General features: G+C 52.0%; 8 protein-coding genes across 8 annotated transcripts; 4 read left to right on the forward strand and 4 right to left on the reverse strand.

Annotated features, from left to right (window-relative positions):
• Window positions 1–364: 364 nt before the first annotated feature.
• On the forward strand, window positions 365–1135 carry AKAW2_80851S (uncharacterized protein; the record flags this gene model as incomplete). Its single annotated transcript, XM_041681917.1, has 4 exons — window positions 365–505; window positions 579–622; window positions 784–985; window positions 1085–1135. The coding sequence occupies 4 exons, from the start codon at window positions 365–367 to the stop codon at window positions 1133–1135; spliced, it is 438 nt and encodes a 145-aa protein (XP_041548811.1).
• A 435-nt stretch (window positions 1136–1570) lies between these two features.
• pmt1 (protein mannosyltransferase 1) lies at window positions 1571–4649 on the reverse strand (the record flags this gene model as incomplete). The annotated part of the gene is made up of 5 exons (XM_041681918.1): window positions 1571–2104; window positions 2163–3623; window positions 3687–3970; window positions 4024–4313; window positions 4384–4649. The coding sequence occupies 5 exons, from the start codon at window positions 4647–4649 to the stop codon at window positions 1571–1573; spliced, it is 2835 nt and encodes a 944-aa protein (XP_041548812.1).
• An 828-nt stretch (window positions 4650–5477) lies between these two features.
• Window positions 5478–7314, forward strand: PRP21 (putative pre-mRNA splicing factor; the record flags this gene model as incomplete). Its single annotated transcript, XM_041681919.1, has 3 exons — window positions 5478–5670; window positions 5728–5781; window positions 5846–7314. The coding sequence occupies 3 exons, from the start codon at window positions 5478–5480 to the stop codon at window positions 7312–7314; spliced, it is 1716 nt and encodes a 571-aa protein (XP_041548813.1).
• A 1093-nt stretch (window positions 7315–8407) lies between these two features.
• Window positions 8408–10620, reverse strand: SEC2 (guanine nucleotide exchange factor SEC2; the record flags this gene model as incomplete). The annotated part of the gene is made up of 3 exons (XM_041681920.1): window positions 8408–9841; window positions 9902–10544; window positions 10613–10620. The coding sequence occupies 3 exons, from the start codon at window positions 10618–10620 to the stop codon at window positions 8408–8410; spliced, it is 2085 nt and encodes a 694-aa protein (XP_041548814.1).
• Window positions 10621–12636: 2016 nt separating this feature from the next.
• Window positions 12637–13328, forward strand: AKAW2_80855S (DNA-binding protein; the record flags this gene model as incomplete). Its single annotated transcript, XM_041681921.1, has 4 exons — window positions 12637–12660; window positions 12783–12868; window positions 12938–12948; window positions 13048–13328. The coding sequence occupies 4 exons, from the start codon at window positions 12637–12639 to the stop codon at window positions 13326–13328; spliced, it is 402 nt and encodes a 133-aa protein (XP_041548815.1).
• A 309-nt stretch (window positions 13329–13637) lies between these two features.
• coq4 (ubiquinone biosynthesis protein COQ4) lies at window positions 13638–14567 on the reverse strand (the record flags this gene model as incomplete). The annotated part of the gene is made up of 2 exons (XM_041681922.1): window positions 13638–14287; window positions 14345–14567. 2 exons carry the CDS (start codon window positions 14565–14567, stop codon window positions 13638–13640), a joined length of 873 nt encoding a protein of 290 aa, XP_041548816.1.
• A 395-nt stretch (window positions 14568–14962) lies between these two features.
• AKAW2_80856S (uncharacterized protein) lies at window positions 14963–16553 on the forward strand (the record flags this gene model as incomplete). The annotated part of the gene is made up of 6 exons (XM_041681924.1): window positions 14963–15103; window positions 15172–15738; window positions 15809–15863; window positions 15934–15996; window positions 16067–16178; window positions 16241–16553. 6 exons carry the CDS (start codon window positions 14963–14965, stop codon window positions 16551–16553), a joined length of 1251 nt encoding a protein of 416 aa, XP_041548817.1.
• A 113-nt stretch (window positions 16554–16666) lies between these two features.
• AKAW2_80857A (ketopantoate reductase family protein) lies at window positions 16667–17884 on the reverse strand (the record flags this gene model as incomplete). The annotated part of the gene is made up of 1 exon (XM_041681925.1): window positions 16667–17884. One exon carries the CDS (start codon window positions 17882–17884, stop codon window positions 16667–16669), a length of 1218 nt encoding a protein of 405 aa, XP_041548818.1.
• Window positions 17885–18011: the final 127 nt, after the last annotated feature.

Consider the following 18011-nt stretch of genomic DNA (forward strand, 5'->3'; position numbering starts at 1 on the left):
GCGCAGAGCAAACACGAGGGTTTATCGCAATCGATACCGTATGATGACTGATTATTGGGGGGAAAGAAGGAAAGCCTAATCAAACCAGTCCAGCTTGAGTTTAGTCCCGGAGCTTAGCTCCAGGCAGTCAATCAGGCAGTCAGGCATGAAGGCAGCACACGAAAAAAAGTGTCAGGCCAACCACGCGGGCTGAGTCAGCAGCCGTGCCGGAAGCTGGCCAACGAAATGTCACCTGATGATGCGCCGGCAACATCATACGTCCGACGCCCACCGATTCTCCCACCTCCTCCCTCAAGACCCATTCGAACCACCAACCCCCCACAGTCCTCGCAGACACACGTCCGCTCCTCGCAATCCCATCAACATGTCTTCAATTGCTGCTATGGCCTCCCGCCGGGCCTTCGCCCGCCAGTCCTTCCTTCGCGCTCCCCCGCGCCGCCTCTACAGCTCCAAGGTTGAGGAGGCTGGCCTCGACAAGGGCCCCAAGCGTGACCCCGAGCTCTACGTACGGACCCAATGAACCGATAGAAATCAATTGCGATCGTTGGAATCTAATTGGTGAAATTATACTTGAACAGGTTCTGCTCGGTGTCATGTCCGGTGCTTTCCTGCTTGCCGGATGGTGAATACTTTTCCCTTTTCCCCGATTTCTTTTCATAGTGTGTCAGCACGACAAAACATACAACGCTCAATTGCCGAAAAAAAATTCCTCGACACTATTATACAAGTTCAACTATGAATCGACTCAATTGGCTAACATAATTTTTTCCTCTCGATGATCAGGTACTTCGGCAGAAAGCCCACCTCCGTCACCTCCGAGAGCAACGTCCGCATTGGCGAGAGTGCCATGCCCTGGGAGCAGACCGACGAGAGTGGCAAGGTCTACAAGTACCAATACCACCCCCACGGTGACAAGAGCCAGCCCCTGCGCAACGCCCCCAGCGCCCTGAACACCGTCATTGTTCCCAACGTTACCCTGCCCGTGGTATTTACTGCCCCCCCCATCCCCATGTGGTTGATATTCGCGACCAATAGTCGACAATGCGAACCGGATCACTAACAAACGATTTCCTGTTCTTTTTAGGACCTCCACGAGCGCTACAACAAGTACGGAAAGGAGGAGTGGGACTACTAAATAGTTCACCATCTGCAATTGCAGACAAGGCCGTGTTGTTGAGATTCTAGGAAGAAAGAAGTTGAGGCAGGTCGGCGCTGATCGCTGTACACTAAAACTTGTGAAGACTAGAGTATGGGGTGAGACCGTTTTTACAAGACCACTGTGCATAGTTCGTTGTTTTGACGAGGTTTTATTTGGAAGATTGTTTTCGTTGCGCTTACACCAAGTTCCCAAACTGTGATAAGACATGTACAATCAAGTAGGCCGCTAAATCCAGGAACGCGTAAGTAATCATGTACAAGAGTCACATTTCGTTAGACCAAAGTAGTTGAATGAGCAAGAGGGAGGAAAGAGAAGCCAGTTATTGCTAGAAAAGAAGTACAGAAGAAGTAAATGAGAACAGCCAAAGTTTGAAACCAGTACAGCAATCCCTCACAAATGCTTCGAGTCTATTCAAGATTTGGTCGCCTCGTTGGCCTCGCTGGCCGGCTTGGGGTCAGGCGAGCCGCGCTGCTCCTGGGAGCTTCCTTGCCCGGCTACTGAAGCTGGGCCGTCCTCTACAGCCTGAGGGGGCTGTCTTCCGACAGTTTCGGGATTTTGGCCTTCAACATCGGGGTGGGGCGGGGCAATTTGACCGTCGATCATGTCGACAACACGGCCGTTCTCCAGGCGAGTCTTCGTCTCATGACGGCTCTCGAACTGGACTTTACCTTCCTTCTTCAACTGAGCAACAAGTTCCTCATCCAGCACGTTTCCGTGTTGATCACGGTACTCCACACGGGCCTTGGCAGTGTGCCGAGCCCGGGGCGTGACAGCCGGTTCCTGTGCCTCCTCCTGCAAGACTTCCTGTTTCTGTTGCGGAACTTGCTGCGGGACCTGTTGTTGTGGTGGCTGTTCCATCACAACAGGGGGTGCTTGTGGCACGGACGCTTGAGTCGTGGGGATAGCCGGGTGCGTGTCCACGATCTGGGTCACATATTGGTCAAGCTGTAATCATGTTAGCGCCTACAACATGTGTATCGGCTGCGGTGCCCGAGAGACTTACGCTAGTGTAAAATGTGTGGCAGTCAAAGTCCCAGCTGTCCATTAGCTTTACACTGTTGCAAGCATCCTGGGTCCATGGGTTGCCGTAGACCAGAGGCGAGTACAGTGTGAAAGTAAAGATGCTAATCGCAAGGAAGATACCGGCCAACACTTTGCCGATAACAGGGCGAGATGGTAGCCCAAGGCTCTTGATGCGGTTGGCAAGGAAGTCGAACTCCTGGCAGAGGGCAATGATAGCGAAGTAGAGGGCAGGGAAATAATGGTGCAAGAAAAGCTGGCGCGCCATGAGGTAGAAGGGGAAGTAGTGGAAAGCCCAGCCAAGTACGCTAGTACCAATTTCGTAGTCGAACCGCTTGAAGTTCACGTTGTGGTAATCACCACAGCTCCGCTGCCAACGAAGAACAGAGACTCCCTTGAAGATGATGTAGATAACAATGGCCGCCGTTGAAGACCACCAGATGAAGGGGTTGCCCAGGAGGTAGACTTGGCGGTGATCCTTGCCCCAGAAGTTGATGCCACGGAGGAGGGTCGGCCAGGAAGGCGGGCGAGAGTCCCAAGCGTGCGATTCAGTCAGGCCTGCATTGGTAATCCACATCACCTTCTGCAGCTCCCAGAACTTGCCGAAGAAACCGGGGTTCCTGTAGTTAACCTTCTCACCATCCTCTGCTAGCATAGGGTGGCTGTTCGATTCAATGTACCAGATGCTGTTGGGCAAAGTAGCTCCTCTGGCGCAGGTCACCTCTTGCTGGTCGAAACCCCACTCGGGAAGCTTGACTTTGTGGGAAAACAGGACACAATTGGTCATAACATGCACCAGGCGGAACTTGGTCTGGATGGTGCGCAGTCGCTTCTTCGCCTCCTCGCCCTCAGAGAGGGACTTCACAATTTCAACGCGGAAGAGATCGTTTGCATCTCCGGGAAATCCATCGTAGCCATATGCAGACACCTCGAATTGCCAGTCCACATCTGTGACAGGAGGCCGTTCATCATGCGAGTGAATACGTCTCCGAGTAATAAGGTGATCCAACCTGATCACAGCGCCATCTTCGATATACTCCGCGGTAATGTTGTCCCAGGCCAAGGGGCCCTCCACTGTTCCATAGGGGCCAAGAGGCTGAGTCTGGTTCTCGAGGACGAAGATGTTGTTCTCATCCTTGTGGGGGTAGAGCGTGATCTGTTGCTGCTTACTTCCTGTGGGGTACATGTGGTTGTGAGAATGAAGATAGCCTCCTTGGGTGTTGAGGTGACGGATGCTGACGCGGGATCCGAATGCAACATCGGCGGGAACGTCCTGCATTCCCTTAGAGTTTAGGGTTGCTTGGAACTCGGACGACATGAATCCATCTCCATCGCCAGGGTTAACAAGGCACAGGAAGTGAATTCCAAACATGGCGCAGTAGAAGCTGAGGGGAATAACAATCAGGCAGAAGACACGAGCAAAGAAGTGCTTGAACCACAGGCGCTGTAGAATACGAGATTAGCCGCTGGCTCAAGTAGATATAGATCGATGATTGCATGCACGTACCGGTGTGACATTCTTCGGATCACCAAGCAGAACCCACAGTTGGAGAACGGTAAGCGACCCAACCCAAGCAACGGTGAAGAGACCAACCCATTTGACACTGAGGGTAGCGCCCAGAGAGAGGCCAGTTGCCGCGAGCCAAAACCACCAGGGTCCACGGAAGGAATGAGAAGGTCCCAATTCCTGTTGGTTGGTAAAACACGTGAAAGACAATGCGGTGAGCGCAGTGAAGAACACCAATGGGGAATCCAAGAGAATTAGACGAGACTGAGTAATGAGACCGTTCTCTGCGCTAAATCAGCATGTGCAATTGACCAGTCGGACAGGCATGGAGACCTACCAAAGATGACGACACCGGCACCTAGCACCGCGGTGATAGTGCGGCATCCCGATGCCCTCAATGTCAGGAACATCAATGGGATCGTGAGAACACCCAAAATCGCCGGAAGCATGCGCATGGCAACATATGGTACGCCCGGTTCGAGGTAATCCTTTCCAATGTCCTTGAAATCGAACTCGCCATCAAAGCCCGCCAGCCAGCCAGCAAGTGTGATGAGCAACTTGGCAAGAGGAGGATGAACATCCATGAAGAAGCGGCCCTTAATGTACTTTGTCGCAAAACCTCCGAAGCTGTCGGCCATGCATTAGAACAAGATTATCTCCGGCATATGCGGGGGCGGAAAAAGGCATGCACACATACTGGACTTCGTCGAAGACAACGCTAGAAGGCTGGTAGATCCTGAACAACCGGACCACTGCCGCAACAATGGTTACCAGAGCCAGAGTCCTATAGTCGGAAGCGGGAAGATGGAAGATATTGTTGTCCGTAACGCCATCTGATGCATAGCTCGAGGAGGCCGCGACGGCCTTCTTGCGGCTCTTGGGACCGGGAGAGCGGCTGGGAGAGCGTGAGGATGATTTCGGCGGCGGCGTAACCGCCAAGGTGTCTTTGGATTTGGCCGCCATTGTCGAAGGCGGTTCGAAGAGAGAATTGCAGAGAGAGAGAGAGGAAAGAAAAAAGGAGTGGACAGGAGACTGGTCGGGGGAGGGGTTCAGAAGATCCTAAAAGCAGAAAAATAAAGGGCAATTGATCATCAAGAGCTACCGCGGGCAAGCGAAACAATGACGGAGCCCGTTACTGCACAATGCTCCAACTCCAGGGGAGCTTCGGGACCACCCCCGCTGAACAGGCACAGATGTAGATGGGGTGTGGGGGGGGGTGTAAACAAATAAGTGGACAATCAAAAGAGGGTAAGAAGTTATTTCAAAAAAAGAAGCGCCATGACAGAGAAGAAGCGGAACAAAAGGGGACCGGGGAAGGCAAGAGAGTAAGAGGGAAGATGATGAAGAGCGAGCACAGCACGTGTGGGACGATTTAGGGAGGCGGACGAAAGCGTCGGCCGCTTTAAGGCCAGATCGTCGGCCGCAGTTGGAGAGAGACTCTTGGTTTTCTGCCCGTCAGCAATATGCAAGGCCCCCATGCACGCCGCCAGCATCAGCCTCGTAGGGGCAGTTTAATTATAGCAATCTATAGTCTATAATGTCCCAAAATTTAAGTAACTTGTCCAAGCTTTGAGCCATGACAACATACAATAATAATTAATTATAGATGTTGCCCCAGCGTTCATCAACGGTCAAATGTTACTTAAGTTACTAAGTAGATTGATTGACAACGCCAGGGACTGGCCCATCGCGGTTTAGCCTCGGGATAATCCAGCCAATCACCAGCTTCCATGGCTACGCGCGCGGGTAGCCTGTCCGCCCGCGCTTAGTCTTCAATAGCCGCGCCCAGAAATGAAGTCAACCCGAAAAGGAACATCGCAGGTCGCCGAATCGCCTCAGTTTGGACTCACTCATCCAATCCCGCGTCTCTCCATTTTCATCGGAGTGCGAACCATGGCATCTGCAAGTAACGGAGGTACTCCGCTGCCGGAAGAGGTGGGCAAGCCGCCTGAGGGCGTGGTCTTGCCACCCAAGGACATTCGAGGTAAGTTTGTCGATGCCTCCGAGGCCTGGTGACGCTTGAAAGCTAACATTGAAACAGCTATCGTTGAGAAAACGGCCGGCTATGTCGCTCGAAATGGTGTCGTCTTCGAAGGTACGTCACACCCTTGCATACTATTCTATCATTTGGACCGCGCAGCTCACGCGCAGACTCTTAGATCGCGTTCGTGAAAAGGAACGGAACAACCCCAAATTCTCCTTCCTCAACCCCGGTGACGCCTACGCTCCCTTCTACCAATGGCGTCTTGTCGAGATCAAGGAAGGACGAGGAACAGCAGTGGCCGCAGGCCGACCAGGCGAAGCAACCCCCGCAGCTGAACCCGAGAAGCCCAAGGGCCCCGAAGAACCGCCGGAGTTTCACTTTTCTGCACGGATGCCCATCATCAATGCGCAAGATCTGGAAGTCGTGAAGCTCACGGCCCTATTCGTCGCCAAGCGTGGAAAATCATTCATGACCGCGCTCTCTCAACGAGAAACCAGGAACTTCCAGTTCGACTTCCTGCGCCCGCAACATAGTCTCTACCAGTTCTTCACCCGACTCGTCGACCAATACACCATCCTCCTCCGCTCCGAAGGAATCGATGCCGCCACAACAGAGAAGAAGCGTCTCGCCGACCTCGAGCACAATGTTCAGAACAAATTCCACGTCCTCGACCGCGCCAAGCAACGCGCCGAATGGGTCAAATACCAAGAACAGCAGAAGCAAAAGAAGGAGGAGGAAGAAGAGCAAGAGCGTATCGCATACGCCCAAATCGACTGGCATGATTTCGTCGTCGTCGAAACCGTCCTCTTCACCGAAGCAGACGACCAAGTCGACCTCCCTCCCCCAACCTCCCTCAACGACCTCCAATCCGCCTCCCTCGAACAAAAAGCCATGATGTCTCTCAACCCTCTCCGTATCGAAGAAGCCATGCCCACCGAAGAGGAAACCCCCACCTACTACAACGCCTATCCCCAACAACAACCCGAGCCCATCATCCCCGCCGGCCCCGCCTACCCCCCTCAAGGCCTGCCCCCTCAACAACCCATCGTCCCCCCACCCATGTCCACCGCCGCCCAAGAAGAAGAGCAATACATCCGGGAACGCATGGAAGCACGCGAACAAGCCGCCGCTGCCAAAGCCGCCGCCGCCGCTCAACCCCAACAACAACAACAACCGATGCGCATCCGCTCCGACTACGTCCCGCGAGCCCAAGCGCGCCGCCAAAACCCCACAGGCGCCACAGCGCTCTGCCCCAACTGCCACCAACAGATCCCCGTCGGCGAACTGGAACAACACATGCGCATCGAGCTGCTCGATCCGCGCTGGAAGGAACAACGCGCCAAGGCCGAATCCCGCAGCGCAACCACCAACCTCTTCACCGTGGACGTGGTCAACAACCTCAAACGTCTGGCCAGTCAACGAAGCGACGTATTCGATTCCGCTGCCATGCCTGGTTCCGGGGCTGCCGATCCGGAGGAAGAGGCCCGTCGCAAGAAGATGGCTGTCGAAGGTGCCGTGCCTGGTTCGGGTCCTGTGCCGCCGCCTGTTGTCGGACCTGCTGGCGCACCTCCGAATCCTCAGAGTATGAATATCGAAGAGCAGATCAGACGCATTCATGAACGGCAGGCTATGACGAGGAAATAGACCAACTGCGTATTTCTCGTTATCAATTTTTTTTTTTTTTTTTTGACTCTTTCATGATGTGTCTATTTGGGCCCTTTTCTTTTCTTTTATTTTTCTCTTCATATTTACACTCTTACCTGGCATACTGGGAATTAGGATCTATCGTTATATTGTCTACTCAGGCGTTTTTTTTGCAGTCGATGATGGAGTATGTATACGTGGTTGATAGGTCTTCTTTGAGGCGAGACGTGTGTCGTCTACACTTCAGTTGTAAAATCTTGATAACATTTCATGTTTGATCTGGGTTCTATGTCTGTAGAAGGAAATTAACGGGCATGGTATAGTAGTTGCTCCGCTTGTTACACGCGTAGTAAGTAGACCGTTTACGTTAAATTACGATACCGAAGAACTCGAGAACATCATAAATTTTTGCTCTACCTACAGTTGCTAGGTGCAAAGCCACTACCTTGCATTCCTGCATCATCCGCTCCATAAGCCCTGATATCTCTGCCACCATGTATATCGCGTAAAAAGAATCAATCGCAATTGGATGCACCGGGGGAATAGCAACAGAAAGAAATGTATGCTGCAAAAACTTGAAAGTGCCGGGTGGACACTATTCCATGTGACAAAGAAACGCAAAATTCATTGAAATGCGAGGTCATAGTTCATCCAGGAGTACCTTCGCGCATCGAGGACGTTCGCATCCCGATAGCGTTGAGCAAACAAATGGTGCAGGAGGTACAAACGCGAAAGGGTAAAGAAACTTGGGAGAAAACCAAATACACAAGAAATGAAAAGAAACCCAATAGAAAGAAAAATATGTATACAAAGGAGAAACAAGAAAAAACAAGGTATTAATAATACATAGCCCATGCTGCTCTTGACTGATAATATGTCTCGGATGCAAAGGACAGGATCGGTGAGGAATTAAGCAAGCAGGCATGGTTGAACTATACCGGTATATGAGAATAGATGAAGTTTGAAAAAGGGTGGGTCCGCGCAAATGCTGGTCGGAACACGAAATCAAAACCCAAGTAGAGTGCAAGACAACGGAGGAACGTCCGCGTTGTCGAAACGATGAGAATCGTGGGTCAAATCGGCATTGATCATATCAGTTATCACCATTCTTTGTGGTGTCGTGGTTGTTCGGCGTCTCCTCAACTTCAGTTGAGTGCTTGACGCTATCGGCTTCATCATGCGTATTTTCAGGGACGATAACCTGCATATCAGGTTGCTCGTTCATATCATCAACGAGGTCTGTCTTCAATACGGGTGCGTTGGCATCCGTGGGAGAGACCGCCGCGCTGCTGGCTGTAGATTCTGACTCGGAGGGAGCAGACACAAACGGATCGTCTCCCACAGAACCCTCGTCATGGTTGTGCTCTTCAATGTCGTCTAGGTTCTTTGTTTCAATAGCGACATCCTCAGGGACAGTAGAGATGATTGACCGCTGGCACTCATCACGACCATCTGCAACAGGCGCCTCAACGCAATCAGTAGGTGTAGGGATATTTCCTTGGAAGCCATTGGCGTGAGCAAACAAAGGGATAATTCCACCCCCGATGCGTGACCAGAACATTCTCTCCCTTAGTCGGATAGTTTCATCCCATGCATCCTTCTCCTCTTCCGCATCACCAATGCGAACATGGCCGTCAAGGATGAGACGGAGGTATCCAGTGAACTCGCAGCTGGAACGGACTCTCTCTAAACACAGTACACACAGAGGGTATCGTTGAGCGGTCTCGCTATCGGACGTCCGAAATCGATGGGTCCTCTCGTTGGTGGGACCGTTTCTGCGCTCGCCACACATTGAACAAGGAAACTCATATTTCTTTGCTGAAGGCGGCATGGGTTCAACCAGGAGAGTTCCATCGCAGATCCCACTTAATACTGAGCGCCGCGTTAGCCATGAGATCCCGGGCGCAGCATCAAGCCGGAGGGTCGGTTCGATGTCTTCCGAAAGCACGCGCTTGTAGAAGCGGGTCTCCTTGAGAGGAATGTGGGAAGTCACGGGCTGTGGGGAAGACACGCTGCCATTGGGAGAATGTGTTTGAGATTTGGCGGGAGATGACGACGCTGAACCGAACCCACTAGCCAGACTCATGACATTCAAGCCAGCGTAAGACCCACTTGTGGCCCGACTTGCAGGCTTGGAAGCTCGAGATGTCGTGAAGAGTTCCCGAAAGTCCTCATAAGCTTGGATATCCGTTCGACAGACCGGCTTAATCAAATGTGGGAAACTAGTGGACGGCCCTGGAGTGAGCTCTTCCAATGTGGGGATTTCCTCTGGTATGTCGGGAATCTCAGAATTCTTGCTGACATGCAAAGGATGCCGCGGCATAGTTGGTGATGACGGAGCTGTCGAGATGATTGTGCGAGTCTCGCTATCATCCTTGGCGAGGTTGAGTCCATGCAAAACAGATTTTAGCTCGGCCAATTGTTCTTGATGTGATGCAAGCAGTGCTTCGGTGTCTTTGACTTGAGAGCGTAGCTGCTCGTTTTTCTTCTCTACAGCCTCACGCTCAAGCTTGGCCGCGGCGACCATCTGTTCAAAAGGTAACAGGTCAGTTGGTCGACCCGACATACATTCGCATATGGAGCTTACCTTGTTGGCTTCTTCAAAAAGCGCGGCAGTTAATGTCTCTAGTTCTTGTTCAATGCCCTTCTTCTCCTTCTCCACAAGGGCGCGCTGAGCCTTCTCTTCAGCCAATGCAGCTTGCAAGCGCAACATTTCATAATCCACGTCGGACTTCTTGATCAAAACTTCCTGATCAATGTCTTGCCGATACTTTTCATTTTCCAACTCCAGGGCTCGGATCTTGGCTTGTGCCTGCTCCAATTCCTGACGAGTGGCGACTAGGTTGTCATCGAGGGTCGTCTGATTGTTGATCGCCTGGACCAACTTGACGCTCAAAGCTGCGACCTCATTGCTCAAGTCGGGATGATGCGACTGTGTTGACTCTGACGTCTCCGAGTCTTCCGAGTGGCTCGCAAGTCTGGGATCCTTCAAGGTGCTAAAGCTAGTTTCCTGGAAGTTGCCAACACTGGACGAGCGGACGCCCGGTGTCGGCTTCGCAGTGACGGTTCCAGACAGGTCATTGGTGGACCTGGCTTTCGTGACGGTCTTGTCGGGGGAGAGAGAGTTGTTCTCGGAGGAATTCGACCGTTTGTGGCTGGTGGGACGTGGCAGCATGGTAGACGGGGATAGGAAATTGTGGCGAGAGTAATAAGTGTGGAAAGCAATAAAACTGTCACCGAAATTAGCAAACAAACCCAGCATCGGCCAACTGCATTGGAGGGACGTGAATATACATACTCGGCCATGATGATCGGGAGATGTCGACACGGCAAATGCAGCAGAACAGGGTATCACAGCAGAAAGAGGCGCGTATCACAACCACGTATATAACGGACCGGCAACGCTTCGCATCTGCAAATCCTGGCAGAGACAAGGGCTGGTTGAGGATGTATGCATGGAAGGATTAAAGCAGGGGGGGAAGCAGTAACGTGACGTCCCCGCCAGCGCGCAGACTGGAGAGGAATCAGCCAGTCGGAGAACGAAGCATTGAGTCGAAGAAAGGAGCGAGATGCAATTCGATAGAGAGCGAAAGTCGCTGAAAGAGGGGTATGAAGGAGAGGCGGCGATAAGTAGGGAAGGATAGACCGGAAGGATGACGATTAACTGGAGGCGAGAGCCGGGTTGAGGGAGATAAAGGAAGGGAGAGAGACGTCTTAGCGGGTAATCAGTGGACGTAACCCCTCTTTCGTCAAGGCAGATGATGGGATTTAGTGGGAAGATTAGTGTAAGCTAATTAAATTAGTTTAAAAAAAGAATTATAGATAGAAAAAGATGGTCAGCGACCGGGGGGGAAGAACAAATGAGGAGAATTAAGAAGAGGTCAAGGACGACCAGAGAGTAGCAGCAGAGACAAGAACAAGAACAAGAAGAGCACAAGCACGACTGCAGGCAAGGCCGGAGTTGGTACGGCAAGTGGATTCAGGTCGCAACAGGCAGTCAGTAACAGTAACAGAGTATCATTCCCACTGTACGTCTGACTCGGTATCGCCGCCCTGCTTGCTGTATTTACGGTTCCGATACCGGCTCCACTCGACAGTGAGCCAATCATCAGCTCGGAGGCAAACAACAGGCGCTTAGAAATTACCGTATCTGGAAGGTCGATCGCCTCCCGGCGCGTCTCCGGTGGTGGACAATCACAAGGGCCGGCGTGAAGCTTGGGACTGGCTGCCATTCCATCCTTTGGTTCATTCCTCGGTGTGGATGAAGGGAAAAAGGCGGGGAAGAAGAAACTAACTACTACTACGTACTACAATCAAGTCTGACGGACTGTTCAAGTGTAACACGCCATTGCTAGATTACGTATGATATGATACTCTCTGTATGGATGGTGGAATCATTTTTTCCCATCACTCGCGCCACGTTCTCATCCGGCTTAATGGTTCCCACTAGGTACGATCTCGATACGGAACCCGATCTCGCAAGGGCCTCCGGAGACGGTGACTAGAGCCTCTTGGGAAATTTAAGAGAGCTCGTTCCAATTCATAAGCTTTCTCTCGACCTGCAAAAACTCTTCACACGCTTTTCAATAGTTTGGGCGCAAAGATCCATCCGATGCGGTTGGGTGCGACATTAGGGCGTTCTAATTTGGGGATAATCAGCCAATCTTTCTCCCAAAATCAGCCGGATCTTCGGCGGTGGATGGTTTCTTTTGGCTTAAAAAGGCAGCTCCTCCTTGGCACACTTGATGACGACACTTGCAGTCACTGCGATCTTCCACTCTCCACCACAACGACACTCAACTTACTTTCTCCTGGAAGTTTATATTCGGGTTTGTTGGCATTGCAGCCTCGGTCTGCAGGTTTGACTCTCAACAAGTCATCTGCGTATATTTTTGTAGAATGGAAGGATAACAATTGTGTCTGAACAAATTATGCATGTAATTGTGCTCTGCTGTATGTGTGTGTGTGTAATCTGTAATGAATTGGCCCAAGTGCCCAGCCACCCCAGTTCCAAACTAGTCTAGTACTGGTCTGCGGACTATTGATTGCCGGATCGGGCCAGGATGCCCGACGGCCTCATGGCGCCCCACTTCATGTGCCTGAGTGCCTGAGGCGCACAGGCATTCAAGCAAGGTGGGGTTGGAAAGTTCTCCAAAGATGGAATGCGTCGAATCATCCAGAGTCTAATCCTGGGATAATCTCCCCGCTTCGGCATCGGCCTGCAATTCATTCTGTCCGAGTTTCATCCCGTCACTTTTTACCCCGCATCACTCTTAGAATCTTTCTGGTCTTTGACTTTGCATACGCAGCACATCAAAACTCATGGCCGACGCAGAGCTTGAAGAGGTCAGTATGAAACCTTTCCACCTACATTTGATTTTCCCCGTCTTCTTGGGTGTCCATGCTTGATGAATATCCGGATCCGCGCCTTCAACACTCTTCGTATCAAATGCTTAAATCTGGTATAGATCAGACGGGCCCGTCTTGCCCAGCTTCAGCAACAGGGTGGCGCACGTGGTGGCCCTTCGGACGGCAACCAGGAGGAACAGAGAAGGTATGATTCCCAGACCTCGTTTTTGCTTCTTCATTTGTAAATCTTGACTGACTTGTCGCTCCACTCTAGGCAAGCTGAAGGTATGCGCAAACTCATAACCCACTAGAATAGAACACGCCGGAGGAATCTCTCTGCCTACATCACACTCTCGAACAAATTGCTTATTCTTATACGAATAGCCGACCGCCGCGCCACTATTCTGAACCAGATCCTCGAGCCCGAAGCCGCCGATCGTTTGGGTCGCATCCGCCTTGTCAAGGAATCCCGCGCTGCTGACGTCGAGTCCCGTCTCATCATGCTCGCCCAGTCCGGCCAATTGCGCCAGAAGGTTACCGAGGAGCAGCTCAAGCAGTTGTTGAACGCCATGGCCGAGAACCAGCGCAAGGATGAGGAGGAGCACAAGATTGTGATCAACCGGCGCGGCGGCTGGGATGATGATGACGACCTGTTGGATCTGTGAGATGTGTTTTTAGCGAAGGGTGTTCAGTTTGTGCTGAATGCTTGCCATGTTCAATGATACCTCCAGCTCTCGGATTTCCACCTTCACGACCAGAGCAGCTTGCAGCTGAATTTCTGCTACGACAAAAGTACAGTTTTTCCAACTTGATAGTCCATCAACAGTTCCTCCACCGAGGACCTAATGATACTTGGCCGAGTAATCATTCAGGAAGTGGCCATTCCTCATATAATGATACAGAAATATAGCTTCCTCAACAGGAAGCAACGGATATAATACATCTAATAATAAGCATACTGATCCCATCTGAAGCTATTGGCCCCTCTGCTCCATCAACTCCTTCTCCCTCTTCTTCTGCATCCGGATCATCCGCCTAATCTCCCTCATATCCGGCGGCCTTTCAATGCCCAACTCCGCCCTCAACTCGCCGACATCCTTCTCCAACACCTTCTCCCAATAAACATTAATCAACTCCTTACTCTGCAACCCACTCTTCAACGCCCACGGCAAATAAATCGAAAACAGCCGTTCCCTTTCCGCAGGCTTCAACCTCACGGATGCGAACAAACTCAACCCAGTCATGGGAATCAACGTATTCAGGAACTCAAAAGCCTTGAGTGCCAGCTCGCCCTCCACGAAAATCGGCAAACCCGTCACAGCATGGTAGAAGTCATGACACTCGCGGTACCGCTGCATGACGTACGCACATTCCTCATCGTCAATGTATTGCACATTGTCCCGGGTGTCCGGAGACACGCCTTCGCGGTCCAGCCAGGTGGCGTACGTCCGGCCGACGGTGTTCTCAGGGAGGGAGCGGAGGTATGGCAGTTTGAGGGTCTCGGAGGTGATGCGCGGACGGTCGCGGAGGATCTGTCGGCCTGTTGGATCGGAGAGCATGGCGTCGCGGAGCCGGTAGATGAAGTAGGGTGTTGCGGTGGCTTCGCCGCAGGCGGCAATTAGGTCTTTTGTGATATGTTAGTTACAAAGTTGCATACTAGGATTGACTGAAGTATATGTACCAGCTCTTCGGGGGTTAAGAAGAGAACCCACAGCTGACCCAATGGCCAGAGCGCCGCGCTCTACAAAATTCAATGGCACATGGCCGGGATAGTTAGGCGGAGGACGGTTGAAGCCGGAGATCGGCCGTGAGTGGGCGCGGAGCGATAGCGGTGCTGCGCAGGAGAGGATATTGTTTAGCTCGCGCGCGTGCTGGACGGCACTGCGCGTCCGGAGGACTGTCATCGTGTGTCGAGTGAAGGGTAACACGTCGCAATGGACATGGTCCTTGGGCCGGATGGATGTAGATGAGGGTGTGGTACGATGGGATGCTTTCGGAGCCGGATGGCGCTAGTGGTGGGTGTGCGGTGCCGTAGGGCTGATAAAGATAGATAAGATAATCTTTTTCTTTATCGGCGGTTTTTGGCGCATCTGATCGTCTCTGCTTGGATTGCCATTGAGGGATACAGAGGCATTGATATCGCTGAATGTACATTGCTTAGGGAACAATTACGCAGGTTCAAACAGGGGAGCTTTGTTTGTCTTCCACCCTCCCATAAATACTTGTCACACCTCTCGTTATCCTTCAACCCCCTCCACACCAACAACTTACCCCTCAATTGTCTAAACCGACTGTCAACATGAAGCCCACCTGGTGGCCCGGCGAGAAGCACGAAGTCTTCACAGAATGGGCTAAAACACAAGGAATCGTCATCAATGGGGTCAGTCCAGCGCGATTCCCCGGCCGCGGTCTCGGTACGATCGCAACGCGAAAGATAGAAGTACATCCCCCCATGCTTATACCCCCTCAAACTCATATACACCAACTAACATTCACATGATATAACAGAAAGATTCCATCCTCGTCAAAGTCCCCCACTCCGCAATGCTCACGCCCTCCAAACTCCCATCCACGTTCACCTCGCGCTTCCCATCAGATACACCAACCCACACCCTCTACGCCGCATACCTCACCAACGCCAGTCCCTCCCACCTCACACCATGGCGCAACACCTGGCCCACAATGGAGGACTTTACCTCTAGCATGCCGATCCTCTGGTCTTCATCTTCCCCCCTCTCACCCAGCAGCAACAGCAACACCAGCAAAATCCAGGACCTCCTCCCACCCTCCATCTCCAACACCTGGTGCACCATAACCCCCGGGAAACGGAAACACAAGTACGACACACGGCATCAGAACCTCCTCAAAGCACAAGAAACCCGTCTCCGCAAAGCATGGGACATCGTTGTCCGGGTATTCCCCGAGACAGATAAAGAGCTGTTCACGTACCATTGGGTGATTGTGAACACGCGAAGCTTCTTTTATCTTCTGCCGGGGGCGGAGATGCCGGAGGATAGGAATGATGCGATGGCGTTGGTGCCGTTTGCGGATTATTTTAACCATTCGGATGTGGCGGTACATACCTTCCCTTTCTATCTGTGTAGGTTGAGTTGTTGGCTGACATGAGATCATTGTGGATGGATAGTGTAATGTCAAGTTCGACGGGGAGGAGTATGTCTTTCGTGCGGCGAAGGAGTACAGTACGTTCTTTACCTCTTTTTCATTACTATTATGGTGACAAAGACAGCGATATGCTGACAAGATATACAGATGAAGGCGAGGAAATCTACATGAGCTACGGGCCTCATTCGAACGATTTCCTGTTCACAGAATGTAAGCCCGCATCCCCTACAATTCCACCACAACAAAATCCCCACCCCATCCTAACCACTACTCTATCAAGACGGCTTCTACCTCGACACCAACGCCTCCGAAACCCTCTATCTTGATGAGATAATCCTGCAGGACCTGAACGCCTCAAAACAAGAAGAACTCGAGTTCCACCAATACTACGGGTACGCCTCCCGTTCACTTATCTATCACCACACACCACTAACGAAGCCATAACCAAACACAGAAACTACCAACTCACCTCCGAGGGCGTCTGCTACCGAACAGAAATCGCCGCCGGTTTAACCTACATGCCACTACGACTTTGGCAGGACTATGTGCTCGGATACTCGACCGACGGGGTGGATGAGAAGATGTCTGCGGCTGTGATTCGGGGCTGGATTGGTGTGTATATCAAGGAAGCGGATGTGGCGATTGCGCGGTTAGAGGATTTGTATATTGCCCAGACGGAGGATCAAGGTGTGGTTAGGATGTTGTTGAAGAGGTGGAGGCAGATTCGGGGGCTTTGTGAGGAGGCGATTGATCGGGTGTCTTCATGATATTATATCATTTCTATCTGGAGAATGGAGATGTGTATAGGATAAGGAAGGGGTATATTAACTAGCAGTATCAATCGGTTCAAATATAAGTACAGGCATTCGTTCTGGAAAGACTACAGAATGTCAATCGGAATGGCGCTGGCATCTCTTTGCTTCGACGTGTGCTGCTTGCCCAGAACCAGGTGCTTCATCATGTAGTTTACCACGCACTTGATGCCGAGTTCTTCGCCTCTGCGCACAATGTAGCCGTTTAGGTATTCGATCTCGGTCGTCTTGCCGGCTCGTACATCCTGCAGCATGGAGCTGTGGTTCTTCGCTGTCTTGCTGGCAAGCTGAGTAACCATCCAGCGCAGTCGTTCCGGGGAGAATCGGCTCTCGATACCAGGGATGCCCTGTAGTTCGGGAAGGGCGCAGATCACGCTCGAAATCTCATGAAGGAGCAATCGCGTCACGCGTGTGAGACTATAGTTGTAGAGAATCTCGCCATTCTCGCAGTTCATCAACGCCGTCAACGGATTGATGACAGCGTTCATCGCCAGCTTCTCAAGCTGGTAGAGCATAAGAGCGGACGGAGTCTCCGCGACAGCAACCAGTGGAGGAGTGAGGGTCATGGTCCGCAGGAGGTACTTGGTGCTTGCGGCCCAGTCATCCTCGTTTTCGCTGATTGGAGATGTCGAGTTCGAGGGCAAAGCCGGTCCCAGGATGGTCGTGCCGATGCCCGTATGGGCGACTTGGAATGGTTCCTTTCTGCGGGCCAGCCCGTGCGAGACAATGCCTTGCATGTAGTTCGGGCGTTTGCGGGGATCAGGGAAGACCTTCTCATTAAGCTCATCAATGACGCCCATGCCGTTCTGAAGTAGTAGGACCGTAGAGTCAGGTGTCAAACGATGCTTGACAGACTCTAAAGCCATAGCCGTCACGGGCGCCTTGACACTGACGACCAAGCATTCAATGCGCTCCTCGTCTTGGACAGACCCGGCTAGGGAGCCTTCAACATCGCCGTCATCGGCCCGAGCCATGGCTTCCCCGGTCTTGCTGTTTTTATCCCAGTATGGGAATGCATGCCACGCTTTGCCGTTCAGGACATTGACATCAAAGCCTGTCTTGATATCGTCCAATCCATTCGAATTAATTGCTAAGCACTTTTTTCTCCCCAGCCATGACTTGTACAGATTTGGGTTATGCAAGAGTAGAGTGACAGGCGGAGGCGACGGACGACTTGCGAGAGAGTGGGCAACGAATGTGCCTACATTCCCAAGACCTAGGATATGTATGCGTCCAGACAGTCGGCGCTTTCCACTATCTTTTGACGCTTCTTCGGCATTCTGCATCCAAGTAGACACGAATCGACCGTATGATTTGGGATGCGAACTACGCCTTGAGACAAGACATAATTCGCAGACTGTCGTCCGCCGAAGCGGACTGCGCCCCAGTATGTACGACACTTTGACGGCTGGA

This window comes from Aspergillus luchuensis, chromosome 8, assembly GCF_016861625.1.
Source record: "Aspergillus luchuensis IFO 4308 DNA, chromosome 8, nearly complete sequence".
In the NCBI taxonomy this organism is placed as follows: Eukaryota; Fungi; Ascomycota; class Eurotiomycetes; order Eurotiales; family Aspergillaceae; genus Aspergillus; species Aspergillus luchuensis.